The sequence below is a fragment of the Artemia franciscana genome, chromosome 10 (genome assembly GCF_032884065.1).
Source record: "Artemia franciscana chromosome 10, ASM3288406v1, whole genome shotgun sequence".
NCBI classification, from domain to species: Eukaryota; Metazoa; Arthropoda; class Branchiopoda; order Anostraca; family Artemiidae; genus Artemia; species Artemia franciscana.
In genome coordinates this window covers 9,657,948-9,672,483 of record NC_088872.1, presented here as the reverse complement: position 1 = coordinate 9,672,483, position 14,536 = coordinate 9,657,948, and the positions used below count along the sequence as shown (strand labels likewise).

The window sequence follows — 14,536 nt, the reverse complement described above, 5'->3', positions numbered from 1 at the left end:
TATCAGTATACGGAAGTTTCAGGGATATATTTGAAGAGGATAAACCCCTAAGTGAGGTATGTCCTGTGTATTTATATATCAGGGACTGAAGGCGACAAAAGGCATTCATATATAAAGAAATCTTTTAGAAGGGGGGGGGATCAATAAATATTATAGAAACAGGATAACATCTCATTGATTTCACGGGGCAACTGAGCTCTCATACTGATGCATACAACAATACAATGTTGCCAGTTCTTAAGGAGCCCCTAGATACTCATAGAAAGTGAAGAGTTTAATTACAGATTTGACCATTTCACGCCGCAGCATCACTAGCTTTAACTCCTCAAGAAGCCTTTGAAATTACCATTGCCAACGGACGATGCGATGAACCTCTGTCTTTTTTTATGGCACTTGGTATTAACCAAGTGACATATAGCAGTCGCCAATTCTGTCGGTCTGTCGGTCCCGGTTTTGCCACTTTAGGCACTTCCAGGTAAGCTAGGACGATGAAATTTGGCAAGCGTATCAGGGACCGGACCAGATTAAATTAGAAATAGTCGTTTTCCCGATTTGACCATCTGGGGAGGACTGGAAGCCCGGTTAATTCGCAAAAAATAGAAAAAAATGAAGTATTTTTAACTTATCAGCGGGTGATTGGATCTTAATGAAATTTGATGTTTGGAATGATATTGTGTCTCAGAGCTCTTATTTTAAATCCCGATCGGATCTGATGACATTGGGGGGAGTTGGAGGGGGAAAACCTAAAGTCCCGGTTTTGCTACTTTAGGCACTTCCAGGTAAGCTAGGACGATGAAATTTGGCAAGCGTATCAGGGACCGGACCAGATTAAATTAGAAATAGTCGTTTTCCCGATTTGACCATCTGGGGGGGGGGAGTAGGGGCCGGTTAATTCGGAAAAAATAGAAAAAATGAAGTATTTTTAACTTATGAGCGGGTGATTGGATCTTAATGAAATTTGATGTTTGGAATGGTATTATGTCTCAGAGCTCTTATTTTAAATCCCGACTGGGTCTGATGACATTGGGGGGAGTTGGAGGGGGGAAACCTAAAATCTTGGAAAACACTTAGAGTAGAGGGATCGGGATGAAACTTGATGGGAAAAATAAGCGCAAGTCCCAGATACATGATTGACATAATCGGAACTGATTTGCTCTCTTTGGGGTAGTTGGGGGGGGGGAGTAATTCTTAAAAATTAGAAAATGAGGTATTTTCAACTTACGAACGGCTGATCGGATCTCAATGAAATTTGATGTTTAGAAGGATATCGTGTCTTAGAGCTCTTATTTTAAATCCCGACCGGATCTGGTGATGGGGGCGGGGAATTGGGAGGGGGACACCTAAAACTTGGAAAACACTTAGAGTGGAGGGATCGGGATGAAACATGGTGGGAAAAATAAACACAAGTCCTAGATAGATGACTGACATAAACGGAACGGATCCGCTCTCTTTTGGGTAGTTGGGGGGGGGAGGGTATTTCTGAAAAAAAAAGAGGTATTTTTAACTTACGAACGGGTGATCGGATCTCAATGAAATTTGATATTTAGAAGGATATCGTGATTCAGAGCTCTTATTTTAAACCCGACCGGATCTGGTGACATTGGGGGGGGGGGGAGTTGGGAGGGAGAAACCTAAAAATTGGAAAACACCTCCAACAAGTGGGGGGATCGGGATGAAACTTGGTGGAAAAAAAACACGAGTCCTAGATACATGATTGACATAACCAGAACGGATCCGCTCTCTTTGGGGTAGTTGGTGAGGGGGGGGGGGTGAATTCTGAAAAATTAGAAAAAATGAGGTATTTTCAACTTACGAACGGGTGATTGGATCTCCATGAAATTTGATTTTTAGAAGGATATCGTGTCTCAAAGCTCTTATTTTAAATCCTGACCGGATCTGGTGACATTGGGGGAAGTTTGGGGTGGGGAGACCTAAAATGATGGGAAACGCTTAAATTGGAGGGATTTGGATGAAACTTGGTTGGAAAAATAAGCAGAAGTCTTGCATACGTGATTTACATAATTGGAACGGATCTGCTCAATTGCGGGGGGGGGGGTAATTCTGAAAAATAAGAAAAATGACGTATTTTTAACTTACGAAGGAGTGATCGGATCTTCATGAAACTTCATATTTAGAAGGACCTCGTAACTCCGATATCTTATTTTAAATCTCAACCGGATCAAGCGTAATTGGGGGGGGGGCAGTTGGGGGGACCGGAAATCTTAGAAAATACTTAAAGCGGTAAGATCAAGATGAAACTGGATGGGAAGAATAGAAATCTGTCTAAGATACGTGACTGACATAACTGGACCGGGTCTGCTCTCTTTGGTGGAATGGGGGGGGGGGTAATTTTGAAAATTGAGGTATTTGTAACTTACGAAAGGGTGACCAGATCTTAATGAAATTTGATATTTAGAAGGATCTTGTGCTTTGAAGTTCTAATTTCAAATTCCGACCAGATCCTGTGACATCCGGGAGAGTTGGAGGGGGGAACCGGAATTCTTGGAAAACATGAAAATTGGAGTATTTATATCTTACGAATAGATGATCGGATCGTAATAAAATCTGATTTTTAGAAGGAATTCATGTCTCAGAGCTCTTATTTCAAATCCCGACCAGATCTTTTGACATTGTGGGGATTTGGAGGGGGAAATCTTGGAAAAACACTTGGAGTGTAGGAATCGGGATGAAGCTTGGTGGATAGAATAAACAAATGTCCTTGATACGTGATTGACAGAATCGTACTGGATTCGCTCTCTTTGGGGGAGTTGGGGGGAGGGGTTCAGTGATTTGGCGAGTTCGGTGCTTCTGGACGTGCTAGGGCGATGAAAATTGGTAGGCGTGTCAGGGAGCTGCACAATTTGACTTGATAAAGTCGTTTTTCCAGATTCGACCATCTGGGGGGCAAAAGGGAGAGGAAAAATTAGAAAAAATTAGGTGTTTATAACTTACGAGTGGGTGATCGGATCTTAATGAATTTTGATATTTAGAAGGACTCTGTGACTCAGAGCTCTTATTTTAAATCTTGACCGGCATTAAGCCTCTTATTTTCCGTTTTAAATCAATCTATTGATTCATAGAATTTTGTTAGACCTCATACCATATGATCTCTTGGCTCTTAACTCTTCTCGCCTCGTCACAAGTGCCATATGAGCTCTTAGCTCTTGTTTATAATGGTTTGTTGTTTTTAGGGGAATTTGATTCTTTATTAGGGGGAGCATTTTAAGTCTCTTCGAGTTTGTGTCTCTTAAACTTTTTTTTTTTCTTGTTTTGATTTTTAATATGTCTTTTTCTCTTGTGCCGAGGCTCTGAAAGGTGTAAATGTATTATGCTGAATTTTTTTTTTTAATGTATTTGTTTTACTTTTGTTTCTCCCCTGTTTTATATTAAATAAAAAAAGGAGTTTTTTTTAACTGAAAGTAAGGAACAACATTAAAACAACGAACATAATTTATTCCGTATATGAAAGGGGTTGTCCCCTCCTCGACGCCTCGCTCTTTACCCTAAAGTTTGACTCTTTCTTACAACTCTACTTTTTAAAACAATATAAAAAAAACTTCAGCGTAAGGAGCGAGACGTCGAGGAAGGGACAACCCCTTTCATATACGGAATAATTTCTGTTCGTTTTAAGTTTTAATATCGCTCCTTACTTTCAGTTAAAAAAAACTTGTTTTTTTTATTTAATTTCTGAACGTTTTTGAATTAATGCATGTTTTGATTTTGGCTCTCCGCACATGAATAATTAAAACAAAATTTGCATATTAATTTATTTTTTGGCTAAATGGTTTTCTCATAGTTTTGATCGGACGATTTTGAGAAAAAAGGAGCGGGGGAGTAGGCCTAGTTACCCTCCGATTTTTTGGTTACTTAAAAAGGCAATTAGAACTTTTAATTTTACGAACGTTTTTATTAGTAAAAATATACGTAACTTACGAATTAATTTACGTAACGAACTTCTATATTCGTATGTTTTTATTACGTATATGAAGGGGTTTGCCCCCTCGTCAATGCCTCGCTCTTTACACTAAAGCTTAAATTGTGTCCCAATTCCTTAAGAATAACCCCCTGAATCACAAAGACCGTAGAATAAATAGTTGAAATTAATAAAATTGCTTTAGCGTAAAGAGCGAGGTATTAGGAGGAGGTGAACCCTTCATACGCGTAACAATTTCTGTTCGTTTTAAGATTTAATGCTGCTCCTTAATTTCAGTTGAAAAACTTTTTCATATTTATTTTTTCATTTCAACGCCCTCCCCTCCCCAACCAAAAAATCCCCCTGAAAGCATCTGTACACTTCTCAATAGCCATTGCTATATATAGACACTGGTCAAAGTTTGTAACTTGCAGCCCCTCCCACGGGGACTGTGGGGGAGTAAGTACTGTGGGGGAGTAAGTCGTCCCCAAAGACATAGTTATTAGGTTTTTCGACTATGCTAAATAAAATGGATATCTCAGAATTTTGGTCCGGTGATTTTGGGAAAAAATGACTGCGGGAGGGGGCCTAGGTGCCCGCCAATTTTTTGGGTCACTTATAAAAAGCACTAAAACTTTTAACTTTCGTTATAATGAACCATCTCGCGACATTCTAGGACCACTGGGTCGATACGATCACCCCTGGGAAAAAAACAACAAACAAATAAACACGCATCCGTGATCTGTCTTGTGGCAAAAAATACAAAATTCCACATTTTTGTAGATAGGAGCTTGAAACTTCTAATGTAGGGTTCTCTGATACGCTGAATCTGATGGTGTGATTTTCGTTAAGAGTCTAAGACTTTTAAGGGGTGTTTTCCCCTATTTTCTAAAATAAGGCACATTTTCTCAGGCTCGTAATTTTTGATGTGTAAGACTAAACTTAATGAAACTTATAAATTTAAAATCAACATTAAAATGCCATTCTTTTGATGTAACTATTTTGGAGTTTCGGTTACTATTGAGCCAGGTCGCTCCTCACTACAGTTCGTTACAAAGAACTGTTTGAAAGCCTATTTCCTGGCCATAGAGCGTTAAGGAGGAGTCTATGTTGAAGTGTTTCTGTTGTGAATTTATCGGTTGAATAAATTGATTGATTGACAACTAACGTTACCAAGAGCTAAAAACGAATATAATGCCCTATATAGTGGAGTCTGTGTGAGTGTATCAAGTCTGCTTCGAGGAGTGGGTATTGGTACGAACCTTAAGATAGAGAACAGCAAATATATTGGTTTTTTAGTTTATTAAACTAGGAACTGCGACATTTTGGGGGTGGGCAGTACTATAATACTGCCATCTAGCTACCCCTAAAAAAATTCGAAGTTACACCCTGGGATCCAAGTAAAGAATTCCTCTGCCATCAAAAATTGAAAATAAAAATATACACACAAAGAGTAGTCAAAAAGGCAAGGGAGCAAACCCATAATACTTACTCCACATTATGCCAATGATCTTTGCTTTAAGCCATACCGGTAGCGGTAGTGCTTTAGTCACTGTGGCAAGCCCGTTGTAACATTCTGGGTGTGGCAACCATAATGGCCATTCTTTGTAAGCAGCCTTAAAAACAAAGTTTAAAGCTAAAATATACGAGCATAATAAAGATCATCCTATTAAAGTGAATTAAGTTTTCTTGGCTATTCTTGGAAACTATCAATTTTAGTAGCTACACTGGATGCCTAGTCAAATTGGAGTCCATAAGAGTAGGGACCGGAGCATAAAAAAGTAAGGGAGGCGAGTATTTTTTCGAGTTTTTTAAATGAAGATACGAAAATACATTTTTCGATTCAAAGGGGGGCTTTTACGCGTTTCTTTTAAGTTTTTTTAATAAACACACTAAAAAATGTTTTTCTAAACCTGGGGGGCAATCCCCCGTACTGCCACCTCTGATGATGATGTCTGGCGGTAAGTACTTTGAGCAAATTGAATATTTCAAGCAAACAAATCAGTCACTCTAAATTGTAAGCAATGAAACAGTTCGTAGTCTACTCAAACCGAAACCCGAAAAAGTGGAATGATTATCGCGCTATATACATCAGAAGCTACCATTTTCATGGTGATTCAGAATAAACAAAATTCATTAAGGGTAAAATTCTAGTTAAGTGACTTCTTGCTATCTCGGAAATGGGTTAGGTTAGGAAAATAAAACTTTCAGGGATGGGTCTACAGGCTAAAGTATGTCCCGGGAAGGTATTTTGAAGTACCTACCTCCACTCCCTCTCCCTCTAGAGGGTCCTGACCTTTGATGACCTTTAAAAATATGTGTGTTATAAAAGTGAAACCTTGCAAAATAGATCTTCTGCTTGAATGAAGTACAACAAAATTGTTCTCGGCTTAACAACTTTGCTCAATCCCAATTTATAAGGTTTTAAAGATATGTAAATACATTTCCTAATTTCGGAAAAAAAACATTGATATGGCTCAGAATTCTACCCAAAACAGGAGTTGCATTTTCAGAACTAAAGGCAGAGAAAAAGCAACTGGTAACTGAAAATTAAGGTAAAATGTTGTTTTGTCAATATTTCAATAGGTATAGACCTGTCATGTAGGTGAATTTCAGGGCCCTCTAGAGGGAGAAGGAGTGTAGGTGGGTACTTTAAAATACCTTCCCGGGATATACTTTAGCCTGTAGACCCATGCCTGAAAGTTTCATTTTCCTAACCTAACCCCTTTCCGAGATAGCAAGAAGTCACTTAACTAGAATTTTACCTTCATTAAATTCAACTTTAAATATCAAAAGACATTTGCATAATAAAATTTGTATAATTTTAGGAAAAGGGGAAATACCCCTAAGCCAGGGAGGGAAAAACTTGATAGATAAACTCCATCAAAAATCAGGATCCCCAAGGAATTTCACATCTTTTTACCAATGAAATTGGTCAAATAAGTATGTTTATTTCTTTGCTGGTTTTTGTTGTCTTTTTGTCTCTTGGGGGTGATTGTATCGAATCAGCGGTCATAGAATTTTGTAAAACGGCTCATTTAAATAGAAATTCCAAGATCTAGTCCCTTATTTACGTAGAAAAAAAAGAGATGGTGCCAAAGAGAAAATCGTAGACAACCTCACCTCTCCTCCTCCCTACTATTTATATTACAAACAAGTTTTCTTTGCCTCTACCTTTTAAAAAAATAACACCAATATTTTGTCTAAAATACTAAGCCATATTAGAATTTATTTTCAAAAGTTAAGACGCAATAAATTCGTCAAAGCCTTAAGCATAAATGAAATAGGCAAGCTGTGTGGTTAAAGAATTTTTTTCCAGCCTATCATTTGCGTTGTAAAGCTATTTGTGAAAGTTTTGATTAACGCAAAGGGTAAACGCCCTTTGTAGGGAGATAGGGTAAAGGTAAGAGCTTCAGAAAAGCTTTTTGGTGAAGAGTCTAGAATCTGGATCCGTTCCTAAGAATGTCATTCACCTTATTATACAGCTTTGTAAGAGAATGAACAGTAAAACAATCAAGAATTTTACCCTATTTCCAAAAAGTGAGAAAAAAGGGTAAGCATCTGAATGTTATCTGCTATATTACAAATAAAAAAGTTTTCTGTAAAAAGAGGGAAGATTTCACCCGCAGTACCCATATTACACGCTTAGTCTACAAATATTCCCAAGAATGAAGCGCGATAGAAATTCGTTTTACCTCTCCCTTCCAACATTTCTTCCATGGCTATTTGAAGCCTCCCGCTCTACGACCTCTCTTTGTATTTGACCCCCTCCTGAGGAAAGTGAGAGGACACTGAAAAATGTGTAAAAAAAAATTAAATGAAAAACAATCCCATTTAAATCTTGGCAACTCCAAGCTATTATTAGCGCTTGTCCCCCTCCCTCCCATTTCAAGTTTTCTGACGACACCCACAACCCCCCCCCCCTCGTAGCGCCGTATTGTTCCGGTAAGCACGTGAGTATAATCTTTTATATTAAACCGAAAAACATTTCTGTAATAAGAGGGACTTATCACCCCTAAGCACCCATATTCTACATGCTTAGTCCAAGAACCTTCCCAGGAATGAAGAAAGATTAGTGACTAATTTCTACACACCCTCCTCCCTCAAAACATCCTTCTATATTCATCTGAAGTTTCACAGAGAGGTAGAAAATTTGGTAACAAAAATATTATTTTGATTAATGTGGGGGGTACAATCTCCCACCTACACAAAGATTCACCACCCCTCTTCCTAAAATCTAATGCTTTAGTATACATTACAGTATATCATTCTATTAAACCTCAAATGAATCAATTCAATTTAAGGGAACTTTTAGATAAATGTCCTCGTTAACCGTTATTTTATATGGTCTGCGTGCATCTTTAGGAATTAATGCTCCATCTCGCGCCATTACTACCTCAGAAACTGGGAATCTCGATGCATAGCTTTTTAATGAAATTTATTGCTTTTACTGCCCCTTTAGAGCAAAACTGTTGTTTTGTGCCATAAATGACAGAAAACGTCAATTTACTGTGGTACAAATTTTTGTGCTACTTAAAAAGACACTAAAACTTTTAGTTTTCATTAGAACAAACCTTATCTCGATATTGAAGAATTATCGGTTCGATACGATCACCCCTGGGGAAACAAACACAAATCGGTGATCATTTATTTCTGAAAAAAGCATGCAAAATTTCAAATTTTTGTACGCAAGGCGCTTTAATTCTCTATAATTGTCTCCTCTTATATGCTGAATTTGCTCGTGTAATATTCATCAAGATCGCTCGCTTTTTTTTAGGGTACTTTTCTCCTTTTAAAAGAACAAGGCAAATATTTTCAGACTCGTAACCTTCGTGGATAACTTCAAATTGAATGAATTTCAATTTAAAAAACAAAACGATTTTCATTAGCAGGAGTCGCTCCTTGCTTATAGTTTGTAACCATGGAGTGTGCGACATACTAAATGAAAAGTGTCCTTTTTTCCATAGTCATACATATTTTAACGTCATCAGTCATTTATGCTTATTAAAGAACTGCAAAACAAACGTGAGGAATAGAATGCAACTAGGTATGGACAAGGGTAGGGTTCTGTCCCTTGCTCCAATAAATCTCGAGGTACTACATTATTCGGTACACACTCGATAATATGGATCTATAGATAAGACAATAACCGGTTTTGGCCGGCAGTATCCGAAGAAAATTAGCTTCGGCTCAGTTGAAATCACTTTTCAACTAAGTTCTGGGCCGCACAGTACTTAACGTTCTGTGCGGCCCCCACAATAATTTGTGTTGCAGTTTTTCAAATCTTTTTACTTAGGTATTGTATTTGCATCATATTTTGGTATATTTCATTACGATTAAGCAAACTTCATTTTTCTAGTGTTTACCGAATAGCGCACAGTCTCGGTAGTTTTTGAATATAGGCCGTAATTTGAATATAGGCCGTAATTGAATATAGACCGTAATTTCCAAAATGTTTCACATAATTCGTTAGTTTTGGGTCTTTTCTTCAGTGTAGGATACTGAAAATTATACCCTTTAATGAAAACAATTTCTGTGTACGTGGCAGAACTATAGCTTTTTATGGGATGTAGAAAAAACAAAAAATAATATCTGAACCATAGCTTATTCGATTATCCTAATCGAGATAAGGTTGATTCTAACGAAAACTAAAAGTTCTAGTGTCTTTTTAAGTAGCACAAAAATTTGTACCGCAGTAAATTGACGTTTTCTGCCATTTATGGCAGAAAACAATAGTTTTGCTCTAAAGAGTCAGTAAAAGCAATTGATTTCATTAAAAGCTTTTTATGGGATGCAGAAAAACAAAAAAATTAATAATATCTGAACCGTAGCTTTTTATGGGATGTAGGAAAAACTAAAAATTACAGACTACACACAATGAGAGAGCGAAATTGATAGCTTTGAGGGGACTAATATAACAATCATTAATTTTTGAACTGAATCTCTGATACTGTCAGCGAAAATAAAGAAGAGAGAGGTAAAATTAACTAATAATAAAAACTTAACAGAAGAAGTTCTACCGTTTTTGTAGAATAAAAGGACGTAAACTTGGATTTAAATAATCAAAGGTTACTCATCAGATAGGCAATATTAACCAAACACTTATAATTACTAAACGATTAATTAATGAATTAATCACTAATCCCTACTAATTATGAGAGATCGCGAGGCAGTCATTACCTAAAAGCCGTCCTTTATTCATTACAAAGGTAAGGGCAGTCAAGACTGCTAATAGGGCAATAACTGCTAATAGGGCTAATACTGACAGTCAAGACTGTTCTATTTTTAGTCTAAGATAGTTTCGATTGGTATTTGTCTCGATTGGTATTTTGTCTCGATTGGTATTTGTCTATTATATAGTACACACTCGAGAAGCGAAGTTTGGTGAATACTAATGAAATAAAACAAAATATGATGAAAAATACAATACTTTAGTAACAAAATTATGAAAACTACCACAAAGAATTATGGAAGGGGGGCCCAGAGCGCATTATGTTAAATACGTAACCTAGCCTAACCAAAATACCAACTAAATATTTGATTCAAATATAGCTAGGCTATAATCTAGTTTCCCAACGAGCCGAAGATAAGAGTCTGGTATAGAAAGCGTCAAAACCGGGTATTGTCACGTCTTAGTTCTCGAGTGTGCACTATCAAGGAGGCACACTCGTGCCTCTATAAAGAGGCGACACACGACAATGTTAAGCGATCTTCGGTTCCAGTGGTCGCAGAGGGATGGGGAGGGATGCATTTCGTAGCCCGAGCTCCAACTAAGAAACCTGCAAAATTGCATCCCCCTCCAACTTTTCCTTCATGGGGAAAATCTGGCCGAAAGTTTCGACTCGTCAACCCCAGCCCCCCTTTAACGTTGTCCGATCGGGCTGAAATTCACAAGTTAAGGTCCCCTAGGGCCCAGGAGCTTATCCGCGAAATTTCAGCTCGATCCGATAACTCCTTCCCTGTTTTCCAGAAACCACGCATAGCCACTTAAAATTCATTTACTTTTTTTTCTAGACGCCTACAGGTCACATCCGACATCGGATCTGGGTGTACGAAGACTCATTCGATGCGGAATTCTCCGAGTAATTTTCCTGGAAAGTTTCGTAGGAAAATCTTAACCCCCCGAAAGTTTCGACCCTCCACCCCCCCCCCCCTTTTAACGTTGTCCGATCGGGCTGAAATTCACAAGTTAAGGTCCCCTACGGCCCAGGAGCTTATCCGCGAAATTTCAGCACGATCCGATAACTCCTTCCCTGTTTTCCAGAAACCACTCATTAGCTATTTAATTAACGGATTTCTCTCCATAAGAGCCCATGTTAATTTGAAATTTTTAAAAGTTATTGAGAAGTTATATTTACACACATGCAAGTTATTAGCTCAGTTGGTAGAGCGTGAGACTTTTAATCCTCGGGTCAAGGGTTCAAGTCCCTTACGGGCGGTTTTTTTTCACAACATCAAAAAAATTTTGATAAGACCTGGACAGCTTATCATTTGAGAGATAACAGAATATTAGCTTCTTATGAGCAAAAGAAACATTTCGGTCATTCTATCTATTTTTTTTCTATTTTATACAATGATTTAAAAGCGGGGGGGGCAGCCACCCAAGTTCCTCTCCTAATTCCTGTACGAGGAGTACAGGAATTATTAAATTACATCCACCATGGATTGTAGAAAAACGTACAGAAATAATATGAAAAAAACTTCGTTTTCTTAAAGAGTTAAAGAGGCTGCGTCCCAAAGTCGAACCTTAAAACGTACAGGAATTAGAAGAGGCAGTTGGGGGGCTGCCGCCCCCCAAACCCCCAGCTTTTAAAGACTCTTTTGTACAGGTTTTATGTTTTTTTGCTAAATCCCCGCTCTTGGCTTCGGAAAGGCCCTCTTTTAATTAACAAAAAATTGAAATGAATGAATAATGGAATAACTTCGAAAAATGTTAAACACAAGAGGACAGGAGAACCATTGCGCCGAAACTAGTAATTAGTAACAATGAAGTCCCCCCACAAAAAAAAACCTGTACAAAAGAGTCTTTAAAATCTGGGGGTTTGGGGGGCGGCAGCCCCCCAACTGCCTCTTCTAATTCCTGTACGTTTTAAGGTTCGACTTTGGGACGCAGCCTCTTTAACTCTTTAAGAAAACGAAGTTTTTTTCATATTATATAATTTAGAAGTACTTTTGATTTTTCCAGAAAGTATCAGACTTTTATATTGCTTTTTGTTGCATTTGGAGATGAAACAGTTTTTATAAGTTTTTTTTATGGCACTTGGTATTAACAAAGTGACATATAGCGATCGCAAATTCTGTCGGTCTGTCCCGGTTTTGCTACTTTAGGCACTTCCAGGTAAGCTAGGACGATGAAATTTGGCGGGCGCATCAGGGACCGGACCAGATAAAATTAGAAATAGTCTTTCTCCCGATTTGACCATCTGGGGGGGGGGTTTATTCGGAAAAATAGAAAAAATGAATAATTTTTAACTTAGGAACGGGTGATGGGATCTTAATAAAATTTGATAATTGGAAGGATATCGTGTCTCAGAGCTCTTATTTTAAATCCCGACCAGATCCGGTGACATTGGGGGGATTTGGAGGGGGGAAACCATCTTGGAAAACGCTTAGAGTGGAGGGATCGGGATGAAACTTGGTGGGAAAAATAAGCAGAAGTTCTAGATGCGTTATTGACATAACCGGAACGGATCTGCTCTGTTTGGGAGGGGGAGGGTTAATTCTGAAAAATTAGAAAAAAATGAGGTAGGCCTATTTTTAACTTACGAAGGAGTGATCAGACCTTAATGAAATTTGAAGTTTGGAAGGATATCGTGTCTCAGAGCTCTTATTTCAAATCCTAACTGCATCCGGTGACATTGAGGGGAATTGAGGGGGGAACCTAAAATCTTGGAAAACGCTTAGAGTGGAGGGATCGGGATGAAACTTGGTGGCAAAAATAAGCACAAGTCTTAGATACGTGATTGAGATAACCGGAATGGATCCGCTCTCTTTGGGGGATTTTGGGGGGGAGGGTTAATTCTGAAAAATTAGAAAAATGAGGTATTTTTAAATTACGAAGAAGTGGTCGGATCTTAATAAAATTTGATATTTGGAAGGATATCATGTCTCAGAGCTCTCGTTTTAAATCCCAACCGGATCCGGTGAAGAGTAAGTTGGGGGGGGTGGAACCGGAAATCTTGGAAAAAGCTTAGAGCGGAGGGATAGGGATGAAACTTGGTGGGAAAAATAAGAACAAGTCCTAGATACGGGATCGACATAAACGGAACGGATCTGCTCTCTTTGGGGGAGTTGGGGGGGAAGGTTAATTATAAAAAAATTGAAAAAATGAGGTATTTTTAACTTACGAAAGAGAGATCGTATCTTAATGAAATTTCATATTTAGAAGGACCTCGAAACTCAGATCTCTTATTTTAAATCCCGACCGGATCCAGTGTCATTAGGGGGAGGGCGGAAATCTTGGAAAACGCTTAAAGCAGAGAGATCAGGTTGAAACTTGATGGAAAAAATAAGAATAAGTCCAAGATAGGTGACTGACATAACTGGGCCAGATCCGCTCTATTTGGTGAAGTTGGGGGGGGGGGGTTAGTCATTCGGAAAAATTTGAAAAAATGAGGTATTTGTAACTTACGAACAGGTGATCAGATCTTAATGAAATTTGATATCTAGAAAGATCTTGTGCTTTAGAACTCTCATTTTACGACCAGATCCGGTGATATTGAAGGGAGAGGGAGGGGGAAACCGGAATTCTCGGAAAACGTGAAAATCGAGGTATCTTACGAATGGGTGATCGGATCTTAATGAAACTTGATATAAAGAAGAATCTTATGTCTCAGATGCTCCATTTTCAATTCGAATCGGATCCGGGGACATAGAGGGTTGGAGGGGGGAAACAGAAATCTTGGAAACCGGAAATCTTGGAGAACGCTTAGAGTGGAGAGATCGGGATGAAACTTGATGGGAAGAATAAGCACAAGTTACAGATACGACATTGACATAATTGGTACGAATCCGTTCTCTTTGGGGGGAGCTGGGGGTTGTTAATTTGGAAAAATTAGAAAAATTGAGGTATTTTTAACTTAAGAACGGGTGACCGGATCTTAATGAAATTTGATATTTAGAAGGAACTCATGCCTCAGAGCTCTTATTTCATATCCCGACCAGATCTGTTGACATTGAAGGGAGTTGGAGGGGGAAACCGGAAATCTTGGAAAACGCTTATAAATGTCCTAGATACGTGATTGACGTAACCGGACTGGATCCGCTCTCTTTGGGGGAGTTAGGTGGTTGGGTTCAGTGCTTTGACGAGTTTGGTGCTTTTGGACGTGCTAGGACGATGAAAATTGGTAGGCGTGTCAGGGAGCGGCACAAATTGACTTGATAAAACCGTTTTCCCCGATTCGACCATCTGCGGGGGCTGAAGGGAGAGGAAAAATTAGAAAAATTGAGGTATTTTTAACTTACGAGTGGGTGATCGGATCTTAATGAATTTTGATATTTAAAAGGACCTCGTGACTCAGAGCTCTTACTTTAAATCCCGACCTGCATTAAGCCTCCGATTTTCCTTTTAAAGCAATCTATTGAATCATAGAATTTTGCTAGAGCTCATACCATATGAGCTCT

The 14,536-nt window shown here is 38.5% G+C and overlaps 1 protein-coding gene across 1 annotated transcript in view; it reads right to left on the bottom strand.

Moving 5' to 3' along the window:
- LOC136031755 (platelet-activating factor acetylhydrolase-like) overlaps positions 1-14,536 on the bottom strand; it is a 75,442-nt gene that overhangs the window by 37,237 nt on the left and 23,669 nt on the right. Inside the window, exon 4 of the mRNA XM_065711483.1 lies at positions 5,406-5,529. Coding sequence (XP_065567555.1) covers positions 5,406-5,529 — 124 coding nt within the window. The remainder of the gene's footprint in view (positions 1-5,405; positions 5,530-14,536) is intronic.